Source organism: Choristoneura fumiferana, chromosome 4 (genome assembly GCF_025370935.1).
Source record: "Choristoneura fumiferana chromosome 4, NRCan_CFum_1, whole genome shotgun sequence".
NCBI classification, from domain to species: Eukaryota; Metazoa; Arthropoda; class Insecta; order Lepidoptera; family Tortricidae; genus Choristoneura; species Choristoneura fumiferana.
Window position 1 is genome coordinate 3,650,158 of NC_133475.1, and position 27,968 is coordinate 3,678,125.

General features: G+C 36.5%; 1 protein-coding gene across 4 annotated transcripts in view; it reads right to left on the reverse strand.

Moving 5' to 3' along the window:
* Positions 1-4,740: 4,740 nt before the first annotated feature.
* LOC141427289 (uncharacterized) overlaps positions 4,741-27,968 on the reverse strand; it is a 45,715-nt gene continuing 22,487 nt past the window's right edge. The window contains exons 3-7 of one of the 4 annotated variants that reach the window (XM_074086591.1): positions 27,089-27,269; positions 22,741-22,972; positions 19,266-19,406; positions 8,378-9,210; positions 4,741-7,213 (exon numbers count right to left, since the gene is read on the reverse strand). In XM_074086591.1, the coding sequence (XP_073942692.1) occupies positions 8,402-9,210; positions 19,266-19,406; positions 22,741-22,972; positions 27,089-27,269 (1,363 nt within the window). In that variant the 3' untranslated portion in view covers positions 4,741-7,213; positions 8,378-8,401. Of the gene's footprint in view, positions 7,214-8,377; positions 9,211-15,971; positions 16,081-19,265; positions 19,410-22,740; positions 22,973-27,088; positions 27,270-27,968 lie in introns of all 4 variants that reach the window. The other 3 variants (XM_074086590.1, XM_074086592.1, XM_074086593.1) reach the window with 3 other exon arrangements.

Below are 27,968 nucleotides of genomic sequence, written 5' to 3' on the forward strand. Positions count from 1 at the left end.
ATTATATGTATTGTAGCATCTCTCTCTCCGCATTTAGTACCGCATAACATTATGTAGCGGGAAACCGGTGGATGCAAGTGGCGAGTTGTCGTTCATTGTGGCGTTCTAAGGGGGAGGCCTTTGTCCAGCAGTGGACGTCTTCGGGCTGATGATGATGGTGATGGTGATGATGAACATTATGTCATAGCGAGTATACTCGTACTCAAATGAATTGCAGCATTTCCGAAGCGGTACAACAGTGGGATTTAAAAACGAGACTAGCAGTATCTCGAAGGGCCGGCAACACACCTGCGATAACCCATGTTGCGGCGATTGCTTCCCATCAACCTCCCATCAGGTGACCTAGCCCTTCTTTTAGAAACAAACTCTGTTCTTATATTTTTTTACCGCGTGTGATCACGCGCACTAATAGACAGTATCGGCGCAGTGGCTGATCGCAAATCGTCGTTTCTAATCGCATGCAAGGAGTCGCCGACCGCCAACTCTCGCTGTCCGCTGCATTCCAGTTGCATCATTATTGCATTTGCGATATTCGCGATGACTGAAAATAATGTGCATGCGAAACGATTAAGTATAACTAGACTAGTTTAGTGAACTAAGTTGTTCAGCGAATAAAATAAAAATCAAAAAACCGTCTGCTTAAAAAAAACTACAACGAAAAAATAAGTCTAATGATCAAAATCGTGAACAGCACTAAAATTACTTAACAGATTCTAGACCACTAGACTTTTCTTTTTTGTAGTTTTTTTAAGCCAGTTTTTTTTCATGCAAAGGTACTTTTTTTGTAAAAAAAATATTTAAATTAAAATTTAAACTGTTTATTTCTCTGAAATTATTGTTTATTAATTCGCTAAAATTAATAATATTTAGTTACGTTGCTTAAGTTCTAATCTTAATTTATTTATGTTTCTGTGAAAATGGTTAAAAGTATTATAGCTAACCTACATATATTTAGAATAGGCTAATTATTATAAATTTCATTTGATACCCTAACTTTAATTTACTTAACAGAGTTCTAGACCACTAGGTAGACTTGTTTTTTTCTTTTTTTGAAAGCAGGGTTTTTGATTTTTATATTAATTTTATTTTTACTTAACTTTGAGGTGGTCATGGGCCTCTACTTGGCCCCATGTGGCACTCGATGACGAAAGTCAACTAGCAATCAGATCCCGTACTGTAAGTATTTAGGTTGGTGTAGTTTCACTGACTAATGACTTCTAATGATGATTATTGAATCCAGGACGGGTTGGTACAAATTGCATATATTTTAGTACAGACGCTATCTGAAAGGTTTATACAGCAGATATTGTTTTTTTGTCATCATTTTTTTAAATGTAACATACTGACTACTTGATATTAAGTTGTACATGGGATATGGGAAATTCAGAATTTAAAGGAGAATAAGTAATCACACGGCTAGTGCCTAGGGGCGGCTGGTGGCCTAGTGGAGCCGTGGTGGCCTAGTGGAGCCGTGGTGGCCTAGTGGAGCCGTGGTGGCCTAGTGGTTTGACCTATCGCCTCTCAAGCAGAGGGTCGTGGGTTCAAACCCCGGCTCGCACCTCTGAGTTAACGAAATTCATGTGCGGAATTACATTTGAAATTTACCACTAGCTTTGCGGTGAAGGAAAACATCGTGAGGAAACCTGCACGAACCTGCGAAGCGATTCAATGGTGCGTGCGAAGTTCCCAATCCGCACTGGGCCCGCGTGGGAACTATGGCCCAAGCTATCTTGTTCTGAGAGGAGGCCTGTGCCCAGCAGTGGGACGTATATAGGCTGGGATGAAGTAATCACAATCACCATGAGTAAAATCATAAGTAAAAACTTAAGAAGATGACCTGTTGTATGTAGTAGAGCACAGAATTGATATGGGACATAAGTCATTTTTCGAATATGGAACGTCGACTTATCTATACGGACACGTTAGGTACAGTCAAGTGTAAAAATATGAACTTATTCAAAGTTTCAAAAATAAGTACCACAGACTCTTATTCCGACGCAATAAGGCCGTAGTAACATATTTTTGAGTGGTTCGAATAGATACTTAGTTTTGCATTTGACTGTACCTACTACTACATACATCTTAGGTCATCTTCTATAGTTTTTTACCTGCATAAAAGTGTCCGTCGAAAGGTGTTGGCATATGTACACCTATTTGCGCTACAGTAGCAAGTCACTAAATTTTAAAGGAAGCTCTATTCGAGTACGAGTAACGACAATCACTCTAATTATATTTCGTTATCACCGATACCATTTTGTCGCTGGTTGTACCAAGCACGATAATCTAGAGTGCGGTTTGCGAACTACCTGGTTTCCGCCAATAGCGGAAGCGGGACAGCGCTAACAATTATCAACATTGAGGCAAAGGGTTTAAGTACAGACATAGATACGTATTTAAAAAAAACTTATTAAATTTCACTTTGTCTTAGATTGTTGGAGAAAAAGGAAAAGGTGCTACGATCTGGTAAAAGTAGGCATGTGACTATAAGTACATGTTTGTTATAGGCAATTAGGCATGTAACTAAAAGTGCGGTTTGCTTCATATTTCATAACAACTGCTAAGGAACGGAATTAGCTCCCGTCGTCTGTATTTCCGGATAAAAGCCCTAGCTCTTCAAGGCTAGAGTGACACTGAATAGGCTGTTACTGAACCAGTGAGATGTATACACCTTTGGCCTCATCTGCACTTAACATGAGGTGTGATCACTCACTATCGGTTTCATGTAAAAAAATGTAGGTAATAATTTTAAAACGGAATGGTGGTTAATGTTAACGATTCATTGGACATTTGCTAACTAGGTTTTTATAAATGCTATGTTCACAGCGTAGGACGTCCACCAACGAGCATGGAGGATGGCCTGGTTAAAGCTACAGGTTCACGGTTGATGCAGTCCACTGAAGATCTATGGGGGAGAGGCCTCTGTATAACAGGGGACGTCCTATGGCTGACATGATGATGATGATTCATCTTCGGCCTCCCACTGTCGGGCATATCGCATTTATAATATAAGTATGGATTCTAATAACTATAATTCACTATTTTACCGGACTGCCTGCTTCTAACTCTACGGCACGTAGCAACCGTCAATTTTCTACTCATTACTTCCTTCTACTGAACCAAATCGCTATTATTTGAACAAATTTACTCTCAACAACTTTTATTATTCTGTGTTAGATAATGCACCAATTGGTTGTTCTATAAAACCTGAACAAAATTGGAACAATAAAATAACCGATGAATAATTAAGCTTGGGAAGAAACTGATGGCCGTGTTACCATTTCATCGTACAATTCGGCAGAATTTAGTTTTTTTTTTAATAAAAAAAAACACGCTGTAATTTTGAATTATAATGTGTAAAATTTACCGAGATATAGGCAGTTGAATTTTTTCAAGGGGAATGGTAATGAAGCGCGGAATATGGTAATGATATTATAAATGTTATGAGAATGAAAATTCGATATTGGTAATGAATGGTTGTTAAAACCGAGATTACCTATTATGATTAATAAAATGTTACTTTCGTAAAGACTTTTCGGTTTTACCTAGTGAGTACATAATTTTCAAATCAATAAAATATAATAACAGTTTTTAATTATATTTCTATTTACTTTTTTCCGAAGAATGTTAAATTAAATATCCTAATCTATCGAGATTCATTCTTATATACATTATTTAGGTATTTCTAATTCAAGTTAAGTGATCCGGAACGAGTCCTTAAAAACTGAACTTGAATTGATCCGTTAGTAGGTAAGATAACCAAGTTATATACAACTTATAGCCAGTACCACTACAATGAGTTTACAGTGACCGTACTCGATAGCGACGGCGTAAATTATTTGTAGAGGCGCTGTAAAATTCTCCATACAAATAATTTACGCCGTCGCTATCGAGTACGGTCACTGTAAACTCATTGTAGTGGTACATAAGTCTGATTCGTTATTGGTCACCATAATATAGATATGACTCCAGGATTTTTCTTAGACAAAATCCTAATCTTAGACAAATTTTTGACGATGTCAGTTATCTACGAAAATTAAAATTTTTGACTGAAAACAGTATACAATATAGTTGTAGCCAAGAATTCACCTCTGCTTAAAGATTGATTGCTATTACAAAAAGTCGGGCGCTGCATGCAATATTTAACGTGAAGGCATTGCGCAGAGCTTTCTTTCAGGCAGTTTTATGATTAAGAGCTACATATTAGTAATCTGTGATTAAGAGTGGCAAAAGAATGATAGGATATTTCTCCCCCCCCCTTCTCAAGTTATACTCAATCTAGAAAATATTGAAAAACAGACAAGTACATATAGTTTATATTGGGAATCAAACACGGTTTCTCATTAGTCAGTGATTATTTCAGTTTGATAGTGGTTTGTATTATTTACTTTACCACAAATACGTACTATCTTTAATGAAAGGGTTTTTTGCGTGTTTTTATTTATTTAGCTTAATAAGAGTGCATTGTTAATTGGGAGTATTTTGTGTAACTTTTTTTAATACTCCTATTGAAGAAAAACATAAATATTAGGAAACCTGCAAGCATCTTCGAAGAAATTTCATAGTGTGTGTGAAGTTCAGTCCGTACTGGGCCCGCATGAGGACTAAGGCCCAAGCTTTCGCATTCTGAGAGGAGGGCTGTGCCCTGCATGGGACGTAAATAGGCCGAGAGTCATCTGAGATGATTAATCTAAGTAGAGGATGTTTAGGCACAATGAAAAAAAATTGTAAAAAATACCCTTAAGTAATAATTTATTTTAAAGTTACTACAACGTATGAGATAAATACAATAATTGAGCATTATCTGTTATGTACAGTAACGACACTAATAAATTCGTTCTACAATACTACATCGTTTATTTACATACACTTTTGAATAAATAAGATCAAAATAAAATCAAGTTCCACACCAGTTGTTATACAAATCTTGAATTAGTATTCTATATAGATTATCCATCCAAATCACACCACAAAGCTAATAGGTGAGACTGGGGATTAAAATTCATACTTTCAGAAAAAATCCAAGATTAATCAATTAAAAGTTGAACTGGGTAATGCTTAAAACAATAAACATTTACATTTCAAGATAGGTATTTGCATAATCGTTATGGATTTTTATTTTTTGTAAACAAGAATGAATGTTTATAATAAATACCAAGATTTTTTAAACTAAAATACTGAAAATAATACACTTTTCAGCTTTTGTACAATAAGTAAAAAGAACTTTGAAGACAATTACACAAGTGAACAATGATATGCACGCATCAGCTATATGCCTGTGCATTATAAATAATAATAAGAACTAAGAGTCTGTTCCGTGTCTGGTGTAAGAATAGGACGGACCAATCTCTTCCAGTGGGTATGTTACAAAGGTCAACTAATGTGAGAGTGGACAGGAGCGTATTGTCAACTACGAACTTTGGAACTCCAGAGGGCATATCGAAGAAAAATCGATGTTCGTATCGTACCGTCACTCTCACTCTCGTATTAAATATTAGTATAAGTTTCAGAGGGACGGAGCGACACGAACTTCGATTTTCGTATTTTGGAGTAGACCCTTAGCTCTGCGGTGTGAAAACAAAAGGGGCTACCACACTATTTTTCCAAAAAAATCGTCATGAAGGTTCACTAGTGCTCACGCTTTATCAAGAGTGTAGCTACTTAGAATAAGAATAAAAACTTAGAAAGACAATTTAAGTACTACGCGAATTCGTTGCTGTATCCCCAAAAAAATATAACACTGGCTAGCAAAATAATATGAATCAAAAGCTTATAAAAACAATCAGATATTTGCATGATTTTGACAGTTACAAAGAAGTATTTTTCTAGAATGATATTGTGCGACAAAATTTTTAATGAACATGGCAATACATATCTAACGCGGCTATCTTGCAAAGTTTAACTTTTTACAGTTAGTCGTAAATGTTGCTGATTAAGTATGTTTGTAAATTCTTTATTGTACTAAATAATTAAACAAGCAGAATTGACAAACATTGAGATATATGTACAAAGTTATACTTATGTTATGATATGTTTTGTTCGTGGTTTTTAAACTGTGTTTTAAGATAAAAGCACATAATATGAAGCTCATAATAATCAAAATAATAATTTAATAGAAAAACCAGACGAGAGTCGCCGACACAGCCAGTGACATAGTTAAGCAAATTAACTCGTTGAAGTGGCAATGGGCAGTGCCATAACAGCAATGTAGGTCTATGGGGGAGGCCTATGTCCAACAGTGAAAGTTCTACGGTTGATATGGTAATGACGATAATGAATAAATTTTATAAAACTAAACGTCTCATTGCAAACATCACCCACGTTCATTAAGATATTTGTCGTATTGTAAGACGCTTTATTCGATAGGATATTGGAAAGCCAATGACACTGTAACTTTGGTATTGAGCCATTCCTGATTAAACATAACATAACAATTTAATTAACCTAGGTCATACAATTTTCTCATTCACAACTTCATTAAAATTAGAATTTAACTTCTTTTGGCTCTTAGACGTTTCTAAAGTACCTATTATATAAATAAGAATTATTAAGAGAATATATGAAGATTATCAATTCAAGATCTATAGATTCAGCTGCAACATTTTATTCCAGTTGTAGTTCTGTAACTTTACTAGACCTGCCCCTTATACAAACGTTACAAGTACTAAAATTCCACGTAATTTACACTTTTTTGTATGAAAAAGCTAACAATTACGACAGTTTGTAGCATTTGTAATTTACTGGTACAAAGTACTTATTATGGACGTATTTTGCCACTAATGGTATTTTCGATGTGGTTTCAATAATCGGTACTAAAGGAGCCAACTTGGGAAATTAACATTCGAAAATTGTTAAGATCTGTGAATTGTTACAAAACTGTTGAACTCAATTTTGTACAATCTGATAAAATTACTTAGCTATAATTTGACTCTACTTATGTTTCAAATCCAACATAATCATTACCATTTATGAATGGAATTTCCACAGATGATATTACGAAAAAAATCTTTCAACTTCATAAATTATGCTCGCTGCTGTTTCTATCAACGCAAGGTTTGGTAATGAAACAGAACCGAGAGGTGTTTTCTTAATGCTAAAGTGCGATAATTCTAATATAACTAGTTATCACTGGTATAATAGCCAATAAGTTACTGTTGATAGTAGTATTGTTGTAAGTCTTCACCTCCGAATACCGCACCATCATGCTCTGGCACATCTGCAATACAGAACGGATTACAATATTTATTTTGGGATATGGACAGTTTGGTAATGCCACTTTTAAATTGGATTGCTTAATCTCTAAAGGACCGTCGAGGCAAATGATTGACACATCTGTAATAATACTTAATTTAGAATAGCTAGAAGGTTTCTCATAATTATACCTTGGCGAGTTTGTATACAATGTGCCATTTGGTAGAACTATGTCGCAGTCAGCATTTGCCGCACTTATTAAAAATATCTTGATAAAGGCAGCAGAGGCTCCCTGCGACAATTTTCTATTGAGTGTCACATACGAACTTTTCAAGGTATAGTTGTAAAGTTTTTTATGATTTGTGCAAGATGTGACAGCAAATCAATGTCTGAGATGTTATAGCGCTTGGTATTTACTAATGAGTCACAAATGCTCAAAATAAAATTATATTGTTAACATTACACAACAGTGACAAATATTTAGATTGGGGAACTTCTGCAGGAAAACATCGAATTATTTTTAATATTATAAGGCAATGTAGGTACAATCTGATTATGAAATAAACATAAAGTTACGTTATATTGAGAAATATTTCATCATTCATTCTTTCCTTATTTCACAAACGTGCGATAAGGATATCGATATTTTCCTTAAAAAAATCCAATGGTATGTAGATCCTGAAAATAAAACACAATGAACATAAAAAGAGTAATAATAAGTAAGTAATAAGAGAAAAGTTAATAATGTAAGAATGTGTATCTAACTACTTCTACTTCTAAACTACTCTACAACTACATACAACAGGGTGTGTTAGTGTCGTGCTTCTACGTCCAGTTAGTTACGTCAAGTTCTGAAAACCTATGACGTCCTTCAGATACCTACCATATTAAGACGCCTGGGCAAAACAAGTATGAAGATGTTGACAAATTGTTTTATTTGGAGAGGATCAAGAAAAGCAAACATCGATTCGATCTGCTACATCAATTGTCTGAATTGAACGTTACATTGGCATTATAATTAATTATACATGTTGGTATCAGTTCAATTATGTTTATATAAGTATATTTCTTTCTAAAGTTACTGGAAGTTAATGTTCTGTACCGGAAATTATTATGAGTATTATGAATGACGATTATATCCGACGTCATAAGTTTTCAGAAATCAGTCACCGTCATTTGTCGCACGTACCTCAGTCAGTCTTGTCAGTCGTATTCAAACTAAGACAATCCTGTTGCCTCTCAGGATAAACTTCACGTCCTTCTTTCTCCTATCTTTCTGGCTTTCAGTCGTCGTCGTTGGTTTTTCTGTAGTCGTCGTAGTCGTCGTTGAAGTCGTTGTAGTCGTGGTTATTGGAGGTTCAGAGGGGAGGAGATCGGCTGGTAAGACACCAATCTCATTATCAGTGACAACAGGAGTAGGGAGCAATGGGATTTGACCTTTGACCAGCATATTTCTGTAAACATCCATGGCGGTGATTTTTGGATGTTCTTCTGAAGACCGCTGGATATTGTGTTCGTTCATGTAAGCGGCGATTTTGTTTAAATTGTGGTTTATCTTTTGTATTTTTTCAGATGTCAGGCCTGGTTGGTGGATGATTGAAGCGGCTGGTCTTGGGACAACTGATTTTTTGTTGGAAGCGTAGTTGAAAGGTGGGTGGGGGTTGCGTGGATCATAGTCAGGGTACGCCTCGACCATGGCTGGTTCCCCGTAGGAGTTGACGGCGTCCCACGACATGGGTTTGAAAGAAGGGATTGGTGGTGGAGGTGGTTGGTAAGTATCAGGTTCATGGCTTATGGATTGAGTGAGGTGGGATGCTATGGTTGGAGCGACGGATGAGATGACACTTTTGATAGCGCTAAAGGCGGTATGGAGGAGGGACTGTGGGGGTTCTAGGGGGGTGTGGCCGGAATGGCTCGTGTCGCTATGTCCGTGTGACGTGTGGTGTGACTCGCTGGTGCTGCCATCTTCCAGCGGCGTGAGTATCACTAGTCCGGCGTGCACTCCATTCAGTTTACCCCGGCCTGTCTCGGAACATCAAGTCATGTCAATCACAGAGTCATTGTAAATCTTAAGTCTATTGATATTTAAAATTATAACACAGTTGTTTTAGCTTCTTATTTATTCATCCATTACAGGTAGAATGAGAGGCAAGCAGTATACAAGAAAATGGAGATTTTCTCCAGCTTTTTTTCTTTACTGTAGAGTGGTTGTATGTCATATTGAGATGTTAAATATTAATTAATTATCGAGTGTGGTGCACTCTACGTCAGCTGCGTCATTTTTCAGTTTGGACACAGTCATGTGCGGTGCGTGTATGTAAAAGGTACCTATTTTATGAAAGTATACAGGAATTGTCTGGTGTATGATGGCTTCTCCTAGAATGAATAACAAATAAAAGTTAATAAAAAAAAACTTCAATGTAATGATTTTTTCAATTTGGAACTGGACTGGGACTATTTGGATTACATGGTAGTGACAAGATTATCATTCATCGTTCATCATAGATTGAAAAAAATACTAGTTTCGCCTGTGAAAACAACAATATGAAGCTTTTCTGTGTATATTTCATTAGTACCTCTACATAGCTCCTGGCAATTAATGAAATACTTTCCAAGAACACTTATAAAAAAGCTTTATATTATTTTTAACTGACTGCATTACGTCTTAGAGATAAACTATTCTATTAAATCAAAGTATTATTTACAAAATGAAACTGAAACTAAATTAAAGGGGATGAAAATAAATTAAATTCTTCATTTATACTTAAGTAAAATAATAAATTAACTAATTAATATTGTGCTTCGTCCCATTTGTTACGAGTTCAGTGTTATTTTGTGAACGTAACGGTAATTAGATTTAATAAAAATTGAGCAAACTAAAAACTTAGCATTTCGTCATAAATCCAAATCGATCCTCCAATGAAAGCCTCAAATGAAAGACGGTCTGTATTGTTATTGTAACAAAAAACGAGCGGAATTCCTTCCTTGGCTATAAGTAAACCAGACGTTTCATTGACCTACATTCTATTATCTATTACAAAATGATATAACTGCACCGGCGTCGGCGATGATTCAAATTATATCACTCATCGGCTCCCAACCTTTCACGAGGTGCTGTCTTTCACTACCTACCTACTTATGTAGTGTGTTGATCGCATTGACCGCGGTAGCGGTCGCGGGAGCGGGAATGTTTTATTGCCGCAATAATATAAGATTTTCAGCTTGTAACAATAAACCTTTAGAAATATATACTTATATAAATTAGTTTTTAATAAACAATATAGATTAAAAGAGCCTTTAAACGCGGCAGTTAAATTGAAACAGTGGGGTTTTTTCGCTTTTAAGTTTTCTATGCGTCTTTGGGGCGTTTTTTCTTCATTACCTTTTCGGCAACTAATATTAAAAGAGGTGATGCTCAAAGTTAAACTTTTATCAAAACCACAGACAATACCGATGCTAAATTTAGTGTAATCCAAATTCTTGCCACTTGTATTTTCGTTGTGCTAAAACGCGGGGTGGTAATGACAATTAACCGAGCTGTCAAAATGCACGAATTTTCATCCAGGAGCGGCCTAAGTACAAACTGCGTTTGGTCTTATAGGTTTGAATGTGTTTTTCCTAAAACTACCCGTTACTTGCAACTTTGTCTGCATTTTGTTCATACTTTGTCTGCGTTTTGTTCATACTTTACACGTTCCCGAGATAAACTACGTTTCTTAGCGATTTAGTTTTCCACTTTCTCGATTACAAACAAACAGCCCAAATATTCGTACCTGTTTTAACTCCTTACGGGGTTTTGTAAGTTTGACCATTATGTTTGAGTCTGTCTATGGAATCATAGCTCCAAGAGGCTGGACAGATTTTGATGCGGCTTTTTTCCACTTAAGTTTCTTTAAAATTGACTCGGCCGTTTTGAGATAAAGAGTCGACTTTTAAAATTTTCTTAGTTGGTTGGGTTATTATTTGTAATATTAGTTTAGAAAACGCTATCGCTTTTGTACTTAAGGCGACACCCAAAAACACGCTCTGGTAGTCGTTGTGCAACAGATGGCCAGCAAAACACTTCCTATACAAACACTCAATTTACACGTTCACACAAAATATAGGCAAACACTTTTAAAAGAAAACTTCAAGATGATCAATATGATCGATCACCGAATGAAAGTGCCAAGATAAGAAAGGAAAGTTTTGTTGATACAAAATTTTATATAAGTATTTCCATGGTTTTAGAGAGATAACGCGTATGCATTAAAGGTATACCTACCTGTTAAAGTTGCTATATTTGGAGAACTTTGCTGAGTTTTACATTAAATATTAAAATATATATTTATACATAATATACTCGTATGTTAACACTTAATTGCACATAAAAATAAAAAAATAGAAATACAGATACACAGAGAGAAGTACAAAGGGATCTCTTAATAATAATAATGTAATTAGAGAAGTGGATTATTTATGAAGGAAGACTTCTTTTGATTGTTAAAACAATTTAAATCGCATTATAAGATTTTTCAGTTTCCTGAAATTATAATTAAATATAAAATTACACGCTCTTATTTTTATATTGACCTTTAAATCGGTATCGTAAAATTAATGATGTTCATCTTACCATTTGGCGGGCTCAATTCAGTTAGAAAGGGGATTATTAAAAAAAAAAAGCAAAAACAAATAGGGTTCACACTAGGCTAAGCCTGTCACATGGAAACCTGATCCGGGGTACAAGCAATTGAATGAATGAATTCATTTAATTAAATCACTAAGTTTTTAACAAAATGGGAAGGGGGATGTTGGTGAAATAAAAAGTAGACAACTAAGTAAACGAACAAGTTGTGTGGCGAGTATGTAGTGTATGTATGCGCGCGTGTATGTGTGTGTGTGTGTGTGTGTGTGTGTGTGTGTGTGTGTGTGTGTGTGTGTGTGTGTGTGTGTGTGAACCATAAGTTAAACAACTTGACCTATGGGTATACTTGTCCCAATCCCAAGTCGCGCCTCTAAGTTTTTCATGGTAAATTTAAAGTGCAAAATTACACTTAAAATTTACCATGACTTTTTCGGTCAAGGGAAACATGCATACCCCTGCAAATAAATTCAATAGTGTGTGAAGTTCCTCAATCTAAAAGGTGGTTTGAGTCCAGTAGTGAAATAATCCTATGCCGGAAAATATAAGCGCGTCAAAAATAGACGATCGACACAAAATGTTACAACAAACCATACTATTATGATAAATCGTCATAATGAGAATTCCAATCATGCTTTCGAAACTGTTTGTGCTAGGCAAGATAAAGGGGAAAAGACCAAGCGGACGTTCGCCAACCCGATGGTCGGATCAAATTAAGGCGATAACGGGACTCACTTTGCCTGCAGCTCTGAAACAGGCCGAGGACTGAGCGGTGTGGAAGTAGTTCGTCAACGTCTCCCTAAAAGCTTATCAAAACGGGCACGACCTTCAGCAATGAAGAATACGACGAAGAAGAAGATTTCGAGATCTGACATACGAAATATGAAATTATATTGACAAAATTTCAATTTGTTAACAAGCGTACGGCACATTTATTTCTAGGTGATTGTAGATGTGCAGCAATTGCGAATAATAACGTTAGGTACATTTTGGAGTCTACAAATAAATAAATATCATGGGACACTTGACACCAATTGACCTAGTCTCAAACTAAGCAAAGCTACTATGGATACCAGGCAACGGATAAACATACTTATATAGATAAATACATATTAAATACCCAAGACCCGAGAGTAAACATTCGTATTATTCATACAAATATCTGCCCCGGCCGGGAATCGAACCAGGGACCTCAAGCTTCGTTCAGGTTCTCTAACCACTTGGCTATCCGGTCGTCTAATAAATATAAAAAATGTTACGGAGATCCGATTAGATTAGTACCTACTGTTACGACAGTCAACTATACCGTACAATGGCATAATCACTAATAATAATAATAAACATAACGTTCAGAAAACGAGAGTGGTTTAACAAAAACATATAAATACAAAGAAAATAAAACTATAAAATAACTAAAAGCCTTTAAAGCATTTGTAGTTTCGTACATTTTTGTATTATTTATTTTGAAATTGCACGTAATTTACATTAGTACATCCCAGAGGGTGTTGAATCACAATGTTTAGGTAATTTAATTAACAAACATTGGTTCTCTTTAAGAATTTTCTAAAATCTAATGGCTATGTAATTTATTAACCTTAAGTAATTAGTTTGCCTTAAGTAATTGGAAGCCGTGGTGGCCTAGTGGTTTGACCTATCGCCTCTCAAGCAGAGGGTCGTGGGTTCAAACCCCGGCTCGCACCTCTGAGTTTTTCGAAATTCATGTGCGGAATTACATTTGAAATTTACCACGAGCTTTGCGGTGAAGGAAAACATCGTGAGGAAACCTGGATAAACCTGCGAAGCAATTCAATGGTGCGTGTGAAGTTCCCAATCCGCACTGGGCCCGCGTGGGAACTTATGGCCCAAGCCCTCTTGTTCTGAGAGGCCTCTGCCCTGCAGTGGGACGTATATAGGCTGGAATGATGATGATGATGATGATGAATTAGTTTGCTCTCACTATCACAAAAGAAATTACAAGGTATAGTGAATAATGTGTTGCCATCGTATTATGTCTTAAAAGTTGTAATACTCGTATTGCTTCCTGAACTAGCTTAATGAACTTTACTGAAGCTTATTGAGAAAGCAGGATAAAATACGAACTTCTCAGACAAAATACGATGGAACAACATTATTGAATAGATCGTCTCACAATACAGCTAAGCATTTAGTTTGTTAGTCACGGAACTTGGACACAGTATAAAAACTACTTTGTCATTCAAAGGCAGATTAAGTTACCAATAAAATCAATTATTGCACGGTTTAACAACGTTTAGATCACGCTGTGACGTTATTTGTTTGGGCAAGCTTCTTACTTTTTCCATCGTCGTATTGCTAGGCACAAGTGTACTGTCACTAAAAGAGAATTTGGGTTGTAGTTTCACAAAGAAGCTTTTATCCCCTTTTTTTTTGATAATTTCTATTATCTAAGCGTTTATTTTTTTAAACATACATATAGTCCTACAGACCAAGCCGAGAACACCCAAATTTGTGACTGAAAATTATTGATTTAAATTTAAAGTTCTTATTTTTCATTGAAAAATTTGTACTTCACACACACACATTCGGCAGTTATTCTTATAATTGATATGTATACTTTATGAAGTACGCCAGGACTTACGAGGTTATAAATATTCAGAAGTTTGTCACGGCAATGAAGAATTCTTGCTAATGTTATACTGGTATTTTATTATACTGTTGCATGTTAGTTTTTGGGCGTTTTCAGAAAAAGTTGTTGAAATTACTTTTTTTTAGATTTGGATGAAATTTGGATGATAGTAGTATCTCATTTCTAGTAATTAAGACCTCATGTTTCCTTGTTTCTTGGCGTCCATGTGTGTAGTGGCGGTAAACCGGCCTGACGGCCGCTGACATAATGTACTTTCACTGATTCTTGACTCGCCGTGAGCGCATTTAGCATCTTTACTTTTAGTGGCAATACTCAGATTTTGTGTTGACTCAGAATGTGAATATGATGGGATTGATGGGTGTCAACGAGGAATAAGAGTTTATGATATGATTCAATAAAAATGAAATTGCTTATAAATCCGAAATCGTTGCTAAACAAGATGTGTTGGAATGGGAATGAGAGCATTTTTTTATGTTTTTAACTGTAACAACATCAACAAAAGAAGTTACTTGTAATTGATATAAAAGGCCGTCGTTTGTGTAGTTGATGCATCAAGTCCTCTCAAACAGGGTGTGGGTTGGAGCTTGAGCTCGCATCGCTAAGTACCTATTTCGAATTTTATTTGCAAAAATACATTGCTTTTAAAATGTATTATGACATTTTCAGTGAAAGATGACGTTGTAAGGAAACCTACGCCTGCGAAGCAATGAATAAACTGTGCCCAGTAGTAAGATGTAAAAGACCGCAATAGGTGATATTTAAAAAAATAATCAACGATGTATACACGCTATAAAACATCTCGTTAGATTAGAAATAGAACTCATTGATGTAACTTATCTTCACTTTTATAATTATGTAGATTAACAAACACGACATAAAAGGTAAGTATCAAAGCTATCTAGAATAAATATTTATCTGCTTGTGAAGCACTTAGTTTCACTATTATATTACAAGAAAAATCGAAAACTCCGAGCGGAAAACGCGTGGGATTCCAGTAACTTTTCTTATAATCACAATAAAACGTTATTATATCAGCACACGATTCAACACGTCAAATTTAAACGATTCAGCCATTACACATTCATTGCATGCATAAGACGACAAAGCATCATCTTATTTCACAACATCACGTAAATTCCATGGCATGTAACGCAGTTGACAAATCCAAATGATTGGTTAAAATTTTAAAATAACTGATTTACTTACTATTCGTGAGGTTTGGTAATCGTTATGACAAATAAATGTCTATTTCCGTTTGAAAGGGAAAGCAGACGTTTATGCAAATTGTGCGTTAGAAATAAGAAGGTCGTCTGAGAACCGTAAACTAGACCATGAGAGAAATCAATAAAGGAAATATCAAGAGAAAATGATAGTTTTAATGAAGAAGAAACTACGCTAACAGACTCGAGATTAACATGACAAGAAAAGTCTCACACAATAGATAATGAGAATGAGGAAGATCGAACACACACTAACACTACGAAAGAAATAGAATTAATCTTGTAAATTAATCAATATCATAAGATATCGTCTTACCAAAGCGCTGACAAGAGATCATAATATCGCTCTGTGAGTTCCTTAGAAGGGTACGGAGGTGGTGGGTTAGTTAAAACTTCGTCTACGACTGATGACATCACTATCAATTCTGAAAGAAAACAGCCATTGGGATCAAAAACACTTGCACTTTCAATCGATAGGTACTTATACTTCTTTATAGCTACAACCATAAATGTTAGTTAGGTCACTGTTCTTTTAGGTTATTCATTCAAATTTAGTTAGTCAAATCTTTGACACAGAGCAAGTATTTAAATTGAAGACATTATTGGCAAATTTAGTAGATAACTACTTAGGTGCTAAAATTCGGAGGAACTCTTACTCTTCGATTTTTTGCTTTGTTTAAGAGCAAAGTCTCTGTTTGTGAACACCTTCACTTTTATCAATTTCTGTCTCCTTAAATGTCAAAGAAAAGTTGTAGTGTTTATTTTAAAGTTAAAACAAAATTCCTTCTACCAGCATGTTGTAAGTAGGTTATGCACTTTTTAAATTTAATTATTCATGAGTTATTCGAACTCCGCGTTTGGCAGAGAAAAGAGAAGTGCTTTGGCGTCATCTACGAAGTCATTGTTTTTTGAATTCATTCATAATTTATCATGTAAGATTTATTTTTGCATTTTTCTTTATTAATTTGAATAATAAGCGATGTTTTTCGGCAGTACCTATTACAAAATACAGTGAGAAATTCTTGTTGCGTCACATTTATTTGGGCAATGTTCCTTTTACACAAATTTATCACTTGGTTTTTTTATCACCACCTCGTCTTCAGATGACCTGCTAAACTAGAAAAAAGACCTACTTCATATAGGTAGTGAACTGTTATGAATGAACGTAAATAGCACTACGACTATAATTAAGCCTCATTCGATCTGTGAGGCTAATGAATTATACTTAATTGCCTTAGCCAGCAAATGTTGTAATATTGAGGATTCACATGGAAGTGTTACGGTTGCATCATAGCATTCATATTTAGTTCCTGCCTGTTTGGCTGAGTGTTTGACCATTGCTCTTAAGTTTACGTCAATCAACCTTTCGGTTCACATGTTTAGAGTTAAGTATTACTTAATCATACATTCAGATGTTCAAAAGTAGCGAATACCTTATTGCCTTCTCCCTAAATGTTGTTTACTATGACAAAGTACTTACAAGTTTTAGTAACTTCAATCAAGCTTGACTGATTATTTATTTTTCTACTTTACGATATATGTAGATCGTTACGAGTATATTATAATTATATTCAGCTTTATTTTTAAGTTGTTATTTTTCAAGATTTATGACATAAACACTTATTTAAGGATTAAATTGGAATTCCTGATATACCAGATATATTTTCATATTAGAATCATCCGAAAGATTTTTTGGTTGCTTCTAGTATTTATTTGTTTTTTTCGAGTCGTTGCGTAAAGGAAAAATAAAGTTGGTACACATCATGTAAAGAAAATGGTTCCTTCCGCTTCTCACGGGGAATGTCATGTTTGTTTCGGTACACTAATCCACAATAGCATAAAGTTTTAACTGTGTGAATAAACTAGAAGCAGTATTCTTCAGTCCGCAACAAAGATATGAATACAGACAAAGTGCCAAAAATATGTATACACGACCTTAATGTTTAGGCAATAAAGTCCTGTATCTTTGTTGCCGACTGTTCCCACGCACTAATCTCTTGAATCTTTTCGGGTTTGATTTTTGTTTATTTCTTAAAGAAGATTAGGTTAGGCTTGGTAAGGACGCTGATACAATTTGTTTCAAATTAAACGGCGAGTAAACCATGGATCATGGCTACTTTAATAGAAAGGTCTCTACGCATTACACCTTATCATCTCCTTCTTCTTCAGCCCATAGCCACCCAATGCTGAGTGTAGGCATCCTGCATTGCTCGCCACTCATCTCGCTCCAGTGCTCTCCTCATCCAGCACCTTCCCGCCACTTTGACCAGGTCGTCGGTCCACCTCATCTCCTGTCTACCAACGGTCTCCACTCCATCACGGCCTCTCCTGCGGCATAGCCCAGCCGGCACCTTGGCTATATCGGTGAGCCTTGTTCGTCTCCGAATCTCCGTATTTCGGAATTTGACACGGAGAGATATGCCCAACATCGCCCGCTCCATCGCCCTTTGCGTGACTTGCAGCTTGTCATACCGTGGCCGTAATAGTGTCAGGCAAAAATATACCTATTCTTTGTATTGAAAAGTATGAGACTGTGCCCACTTGCTGTTTACTAACCAACCGTCATTCCGTTCCTGACACGCCCCTATTACGGTCATGGCATGATACGCCATAGTGGGTAGAGACCCTAATACTAACCGTCCAACTCATTATAATCGGTGCGACTATTTGTATCACTTTTTTGTCATTACCAATATGCGTTTACGCAACTTAGTTTCCTACCTCCATATTGGATACTTCTTTCCAGTTTGTTACCTCAGTGATTGCGTAACACTCCCTTAATGATAGAGGATTAAGTTTGTTGCTGGTACATTTTTATTGGAAAAGCAGTTTCCGCATTTTAGTTCCGTTTCCATGTTTGTAAAATAGTATCAGTTTTTTTCAATAAAACAATTGTCTACTCTTTGTGGTAGCTACCAGAGGACCTAGGTCTTCTGTTTGAAGTAATTGTGGTCATTGATTGAATAATTACAATCTGGATAGAAAACCTCAGTACCTAAAATTATGTGATTCTAACTGATGCTTTAATAGAAATTGAAAGTAAAAAATATTTTCCTGCGTGCTTGGATGGACGAGTTCTTTTGCATTTGGGTCATAGTTTTATCGTTTGTACGTTTTTACTTTAAAACTCTTTATTTTACTTTAACTGTTTTAGGGTGGAGTTAAAAGTAGCGCTTAAAACGTCAAAGCCTTCACTCACAAGTCAATATGACGATCAGCCTTATTGTTTTATTTCTGAAGTAGGAACTGTCATTAAAATTGGTAAAGCACTTTTTTGGTCGACTGTACAACGATCGGCTGAATGAAAATACGTACACCGAACCTCTATGAAGTTCATCGACATTTATAGACTGCATGTTCTTTAAATCAAAACGGCGCGCAAAATTTGTTCACAGAGCGGATTTGTGAACCTTTCACTATAGTTTGTTGATCTCCTGTCAAAGTAATAATGGATGATTGATGCGCCGCGTGTTTTGTTCCAAACATCCAGTCTAGTGCCGACAATCTAGTGTAGATAGATGTCAATGATGAAGTTTGGTCGATGTAAGTTAAACTGAGTTTCGTGTGGAGTTCGCTCTACTCGCGGTGTAAATCGGGCTTAGGGTCTTACCGTCTAAGTGTGAAGGGTATTTGTGTGCAGCGTATCCAGTCGGTGCGGAGGGCGCGGTGTGGTAGTGCGCAGGCGCAGTGGGCGCGCCGTACGCGCTCGGCGGGTAGTCGAGGTGCGCGGGCGGCGGCCCGTACACCGGCGCTGCTGGAATGTTACAATAAATCTTTTTTTTATGGTATAGGGGGCCCATGGACACCTGCAACACCGGCAGTCACAAGTGCGTTGCCGGCCTTTTAGGTAGGAGTACGCTCTTTTTTTTGAGCTTGAAAGTCATATCGGTCCGGGAATACCGCAGGCGATAGTTCATTCCAGAGCTTTGCTGTGAGAGGCAGGAAAATTCTGGAAAAATGCACAGTAGAACACTGCCAACCATCTATAGTGGTGAGGATGGAAGCTTAGTGTTGTCGCGTAAATCATCAATCCCTACTAATATTATAAATGTGAAAGTAAATCTGTCTGTCTGTCGGTTACCTTTTGACGCTTCAACCGCTGAACCATTTTTATGAAATTCGGTAAAGAGATAGTTGGAGTCTCGAGGAAGGATATAGGTTATTTTTTATTCATAAAAAAAATGCATAGTATAAGCGAATTCTGCGTGGACGGAGTCGCGGGTGACAGCTATAGTCATCTATATTATGCAAAACAGAATATCGAAAATACAAACTGAGACGTGGATGCACAGAAAAACCAGAAAAAGAGACCAGCGCTGGGAATCGAACCCAGGTCCTCAGCAATACGTGCTGAGTGCTATAGCCCCTACACCACCGATGGACAGGAGTCTAGACACAAATTTCTCCTATGCACACATATCTCAGGTCAGCGCTGGTCTCTTTTTCTGGTTTTTCTGTGCATCCATGTCTCAGTTGTATTTTCGATATGGTTTTCACGGGATACCCGTAAAAGTAACAAACTTGGAGTTGAAATAAAAAATACAAAAAGACTCCAAAAACCAATCATAAAAGAGAATACCCGACTCTGACTCATCAACACCCAGCTGCCTTTAGACTTAGCTGACAGGTATTGTTTTTAAGACGTAATATATAAGAAAAAGAACTTTTCGATCCTTAAGGCAGGCGTTTTCAACTTTTTGGTTTTAACGGCACACCTTTCGTTCATCAAAGTTTCACGGCACACCATGCAGTAAGAAATAGCCAAGTGCGAGTCGGACGTTTTGTAACTTTGACCGTTTCGATATCCTTGCGACTGTACACTCGCTTGAAGCCCAACGACAATCCCAACACATTTATTAATCATCATCTATTTATTTGCCCAATGACATTTATAAATCATTTATTTAGAACTTATTACTTAATGAGCATATATACATAAATTTTGCCTGCCAGATGCTGGAGAAATGTGTGCGACTAAATTATTTATAAGACCATTGTATACACCACATTTTATGCGAAATAAAGTAATTTGAATTTGACAAAACTGTCGGAACTACACAAATCTTCTCGCTTCCGTCACCTCGTATCTAGCTTCTCTATCTGCTCGCTTGTACATCATTGGCGGTGGAACTACTTGGGTACCTAAAATATTAACTTAATGTGAACTCTGTCTCACAAGAAATCTCTACAATGGTCGGCTAGAAATAATTCTATGCGGGAAACATAAAATAAATAAATAATAATATTTCCGACTTATAAATGAAAAACTATAATACATATTAAACAAGAATAGTACCTACTACCTACCTATCATCATTATGAAAGTCTGTAAATGATAATATATACGAACTTAACATATCTCATCTTTATAGGTACAGTCACCACCACCATGTCTAATACAACAAAGCGTGCATAAATTAATATCTGATACGACTCTACTTCTAAGACCGGTAGAACCTGTCAGGCATTTCGCACACTCCGCAGTGGCAGATATTAAAGCAGGTAGGTACTATATGGTTTATGACACAGAGAAAATATGGAGATGATTTTATGCTATATTTTATCGGGATTTAACTGCATTTTAATTTCCTTATTGTGTCATAAATTAAGGAAAACATTGAAGTTTTTTAATTGTGAATAAATGTAACGCCTGAATGTTACCACATTAATGACATAATTGGGTAATCACATGACTTTCCGACAGTTTGCGTCAACTGTGCCTAAAACATTTATCCTCGCTCATGTATAACATTGTAATCATAATTTAAAATCATAATGCAACTTGATTCATGGGATAATTATTCATCATAATCAATCATCGTGTGTAATTTTGCCATCAATACCTGGTCTATATTTAATCTACACTGAGCAGAACTTGTAATTACTCTTTTTCTACTAGATAGCAAATATATTTACGAAAATTCTTAAGCGTTTACTTAAACCTCGTTGGGTACCTAGTGCTTCTCCACTATACGGTTCAAGCAATATCTTGCAATGTACAGTCACCAGCATTAATATCTGCCACAGAGGAGCGTGCAAAAATATCTGACACGTCCTTCTGGCCCTAGAAATAGAGTCGTATCAGATATTTATGCACGCTTGTTGTGTCAGATATTGGTGCTGGTGACTGTACACAAATCATGTAAAGTTATAACAATCGGTTGCGCGCGTTAATGGCACTCAATCGTTTATTGACGTAAAGCTCTTAAGGAATCTATAAAATTTTATTTCCATCCTTTGACAGTAAACCTTTCGATTTCGGCGAATCGTGGTTATGCATAATTGCTGACTTTGGCATTTCGTCATTAAACTTTAACCCTAGGTACTAATATTCTAAGCGTGAAGATTAAATTTTAATTGAGTAACACTAACACTACTTTTTTGTTACGATATAATCACGATTTCGGCATGTATAGTCAACTGCATTAATATTTCTGCCACAGCGGAGAGTGCAAAACTATTTGACATGTCTAACCGGTCCTAGAAATCAAGACATATCAGACATTTATGCACACTTTTTTCTATCAAATACTGGGAATTGTACGCGTGTATAGGTAAAAACTAAAGAGATGACGATGATGATGATGATTCGACGTTCCGTATTCGAATTAAGTCCCATATCAATTCTATGCACAACTACATGCAACAGTGCCTCTAGTGTGGCGTTTTCACAAAACATTCGTTTACTATTCGAAGACGTAAATCGAGCGTTTGATCGTCGATACGTAGCCGCCACATGTCCACGGTGCGGCGTCGTCACCCGTTTTCGTTACGATACGCAGACGAAATAGTTTACGTAGCAAACCAACACTCACAAAAGTTGTTGTGCAAACTTTCCGCTAGAGGCGCTGTTTCCATACAAATTGAGATTTGAACGTGAACGTATTTTGTGAACGGGAAAATACAGTAAGCGTACAGGTCATCCTAGTCTTTTACTTTTAAAATCCGACATAACTTTCTCATACAAAAATTTTACAATTAAGTATAATGGGTGATGTTCCTAACTAAAGGAAAGACCGACGCAATACATAAGCGGAATTATAAAATATGGAGTAAACATTTTATTGCTGAAAACAGATACTTACCAGAAGGCTTCTTATGGCTTAAAGCAGCTGAGCTTACAATCTTCTTCCCGAAGTTGCTAACGGCTTCTCCTTTCACCGATATGACCTTCCCCAACGTCGCTGCCAGGTGTCCACCTCCTTTGATGAGTTGACCCTTCAGGATGGTCACTCCTCCTGTGATAGCCTTCACGGCTTGCAGAAGCGTGTAGAGAATGGATTTCTTGAGACCCCAGAAATCGACTTTGGAATCGTGCTATGGAATAAAAAGTAGGTATGAATAATCTTAAACCAGAGGCCGTATTGCCTAACATTTCTGATGACATTCTGATTCATCGAATGACAGATGTCGCATACAAAAACTGTCATTCGATTGCGATTGTTAGCGTCAGAAACGTTAGGCAATACGGCCTCTGGTTAAGGCTGCGGGTTCCCTGTGGATGTAGGCTGCTTCCAACCGAAGCAACTGGAAGGGCTATTACGGGGGAGGCCACGTCCTACAGTTGACGTCTTAGTGATATGATGATGATGATGATGATGAATAAGCTTACATTATAACGTTTTAAACTGACGTGATTTTTAATCATAGTCGAAATACCACAAACAGGACTTATCACGCTAAAACACATGAGTAATATTTACCTCGACGTTTCGACCACATTACAGTGGCCGTGGTCACGAGTAAATATTTCTCGTGTGTTTTAGCGTGATAAGCAGGGAGCGTAACTGGTGCCGATGACAGACGTATGATGTCAACCTAAATACCTACAGTGTTTTTATCCAGACCTCTTTATTTTATTGATATAATCAATGTCAGATAGAACGTAGTAAATTTTCATTGATGGTTTTGGGATTAGGAATTCTTACGCAAAGAACTATTTTACAGTCATTGCCATAAAAAGAAATTACATGAAGAAAGGTTTTGACCTTCAATAATATTTTACTCCAGGTTCAGTTATGAGAATTATGACCAGTACAACGCCAATTTGTAACTCGTGGGAGATTCGATTTGTATTGCTCTCAGTATAACTACACGTGAAATTCATTTATGTAAATAAAAACGAGAATGCGATTTATTATGTTTTTTTTATTCGACTGGATGGAAAACGAGCAAGCGGGTCTCCTGATGGTAAGAGATCACCACCGTCCATAGACACCTGCAACACCAGGGGAATTGCAGATGAGTTGCCAATCTAGATCTTAAGCGGTCTGCATACTTTGCCATCCAACGAAACATTTGTTGTGTTGTTTCATTTACCTACACCACTAAATTATAAGGAAACATTGCAGTGTTGTAATTTTGTTTTAAAAACACCCTATATGTATGTGACTTCACGTCATAATGATGTCAATGTCACCCGCACCAAAGTTACGCTCCCTGGTGATAGTCCTTTTTGTGGTCTTTTGACTAGAAGTTTACATTTACTACTTTACATAAAATTTATAACATCTCGTACTTATACTTAAGTAAATTAAAAAAGTACGTAGGTAAGTAATTGTAACTATAAGCGGGCGTTAGTGATACATTTCACCTACGATCATCCAATGATGGATGGATTAACGCTTAGTTACAATTATTTACTTACTTTTTTCATTTATACAAGATGTTATAAAGCAATATAGTATTGGAACAAAGTCATCTAAACACGATAAAGTTTGCACCTCGCACTTAAGAAGAACAGTTCGAAAAATTTAAAATTCAACGAATAGGAGACGTAAATTTTAGACAACTTTCATTCTTTGTCGCCGATACTCGCCTTATGAATTTTTGTCTCCTATTTGTTGATTTTTTTTAAACTGTTCTTGTTAAGTCCGCGGTGCATACTTAGCTTGGTCGTGCTCGTACACCTACCTATTTGCAAGATGTGGCATAATCTAGGTCAAGTTAATGTAACTTGCAAAAATATTTAGCGAGCAGTAACTTAACATTGCAAGGAGCACAGTAGCTTCTAAATCCTAATTAGACAACATTAAGTTTTAACATACCATGACGATGAAAACAAAAGGCAAGCCCCATTTACAAGACAAGAAACCGGTTTGTAACTTGACACACACTTGTTACACATTCACAATAGTAATATTGGTCCAACTGACTTACACAATACGGTATTTGACAACTCCTGAATTTGCCACAATAATATCCTGTATATTATTATAAAAATATATAAGACTAGCTGTTGTCCGCGACTCCGACCGCGCAGAATTCGTTTATCGATATCTAGCGGGAACTATGCAATTTTCTGGGATCAAAACTTTACTATTTTATGTCCTTCCCCGAGTTGCAAACTATGTATACCCAATTTCATCTAAATCAGTTCAACGGTTTAGACGTGATAAGGTAATAAACAAACAGACTGACAAACTTTCACATTAGTGGGAAATGAGGGCTTGCACTAGGCGTCTTGGTACTTGACATTTTTTATTTCTCTATAATTATTTGCATCCATCTCTAATATCTCTATAATACTCAACTTTGAATGTATGTACCATCAGCCAAATAAGTGGTCTATGAATTTTTAAACAAGTTCCTATCGAATGAATATGTCGCTACAGTCGAACTTTCAATTTGACAGACATGTCTATTGGCATTATTGTTTTGTGACGTGCAAACGATTATCAACTCTAGGGTGGTAGACCACATATTTGGCTGATGGTACCTAACCTAGTGTAATAAGTATTATTAGTAATTTTTTATTTTTCTAGGAATCTAAGTTCAAATGCTTCGGAAATTTAAGGGAACTACCACTTAACGAGTACTCTCAGACCTTAATTAGTTTTTGTTGTAGTTTATGTAATGTGATAGTTAGCGTTGGTGAAACGTATTTGCTGTCAACGTACACAAAAAGGGGCCTATACATAAATACTTCATTAGAGTTAAGCTCCACTGTCCAAAATACTACACGTAATGATCCGTTAAACCGTTATTTTTCTATTATTTACCTTCACGTAAACGTGTTACTCAACTAACGTGTAGTAGGTATTAACACAGAAGTCAAAACAAACCTACATAGATATGAAAACCAACCGTGTCACTTTTTTATATCTACTATGACGTCTCAATAGCGAATTAGCGATGTGAATTCCCCGATGTCCGCGCAAAATCGATTCAAATGCGCCGCCCGCCCGTGCCGTGGGGCTCGAGTCAGTCACTAGTCATGATTAGTCAGTTAGCGGTCAGTCTTTGTATGGGGCCAACCTCGACGTTTTGGTCGGGGTTCGGACACGCGAAGTAGATGCATTTGCGTAATCTAGTATATTCTATATCTGTGCAAACCTAATTACAATCGACCGTTTTGTTAGTGAATCGCTATCGATTCGTTTAAACTCGTACCTACTAAGTTGAACCTGGTCAATAATACTAGTTACACTAAACTTAGTTAGTATACAAAATTATTCACCAAAGTCACTTGCTTTAGCTGGGATGCTTTGATTTTGCGACGTTGTCGCCACTGTATCTAATCCATTCATAATGGAACCTTAGTATAATATCGGAAATATCTGTGCACCTAGCTTGCTGGAATCCTTCACGCGGTTTTGAACCTTGTTTTGTATATACATTGGCATGTACTACAATAGATATACTATTGCGGAAGCATGCACGACGTTATGATTTCGATGTGGTATTGTTAACTGGTTAGTTAACCCTTCATTTTCTATAATGTCAAATAATCAGGTGCGGAAATATTTCCAACGCGTCCGTATATATGTAAAATTTAAATTTAAATAATAATAAATATTTTTTTTACAGAGTAGTTACAACTAAGTGTCCCGTACTAGAATGCCCTGTGTTACTGGACCCTTCCATATTAATACAGCTCCCTACAAGTCGTACACAGAGAAGTATAAATAGCCGTATTTACTTGCCCGAATTTCACTTGCCATACCAACGTTTGCCATAAAATATGTATATAAAACCCTGCTGATTTCAGGATTTTTTAAAATGTCATCTTAGGCTCGTAGAATGCAGTAGGTTAGGTTATGTTAGTTTAATATCACATACATACATACATATAATCACGCCTCTTTCCCGTAGGGGTAGGCAGAGACCACTTCTTTCCACTTGCTACGATCCTTACATACATGCTCTTCGGTTTAGGGTACTCTTGACCTGGCCTTTTTTCAAGACGTCCCTGATTTCGTTTTGAAACGTCCGCCTAGGTCTACCCTTTCCAACACTTTCATTCACACTCGCCTCATACACTTTTTGTTGTTTAATATCAACTCTGAAGAAAACACTACTTCAGAAATAAAATTACTTTATGGCAAATGAAAATTATGGAAAAGATACATTATGGGCTAATAAAATTCTGGCAAACGATAGAGAACCATAAATATCAGCATGCGTGCAAAACGAGTAAAGAACTTAACTCACCGGTTCATAAGAGTAGCCTTGGTGTTCGTCATGCTGTCCAGACTTGCTTGAAGCTGATGCTATAAAGGTCAATGCCCCTGACGAAGCCTGGCCTAGAAGACCGATCTTGCTTCCTATTGAAGAAGCTGAAGATGCTTTTGACACCACTGATGATAGAGCTGCCGCGGAGGATCGTTTCGTCCTTGGGGGAAAAAAATATTATCAAAAAACCGGCCAAGAGCGTGTCGGACACGCTCAAAATAGGGTTCCGTAGCCATTAACGAATATTTTTCTAAGGATTTTGTATTTTATACGGAATCTTCCAAGTTTAGGTATATTTTATACCGTAGGCTGCTATTTACTCTTAAACTACTAATAATTCTCAAGCAAACTTAGCCGTTATAGTTTTCCTTGAAAGTTTAATATACTTACTACCATTCTGATTTTTTTCAAATTTTTCTACCCACCGGTTTAGATTTTAGAGGGAGGGGGGTGGGGGACGCTCGATTTTCATGAAAATGTGCACTTTAAAGTTGAATATTTCGCAAAAAAATGACTGAATCGAAAAATCGTCTGAGCAAACCCCTAGTGGTTTTAAAAGACCTATCCAACGCTACCCCACACTATAGGATTGGATGAGAAAAAAAAACACCCCCACATTACGTCTATGGGAGGTACCCTAAAAAATTTTTTTTTTTAATTTTTTATTGAACTATTTTGTCGGCATAATTTACATATATATTTGTGCAAAATTACAGCTTTCTAGCATTGATAGTCCCTGAGCAAAGCCGCGGACGGACGGACAGACAGACAGACAGACAGACATGGCGAAACTATAAGGGTCTGTTTTTGCCATTTTGGCTCTGGAACCCTTAAATAAATTATAAACTTAATTTACCTT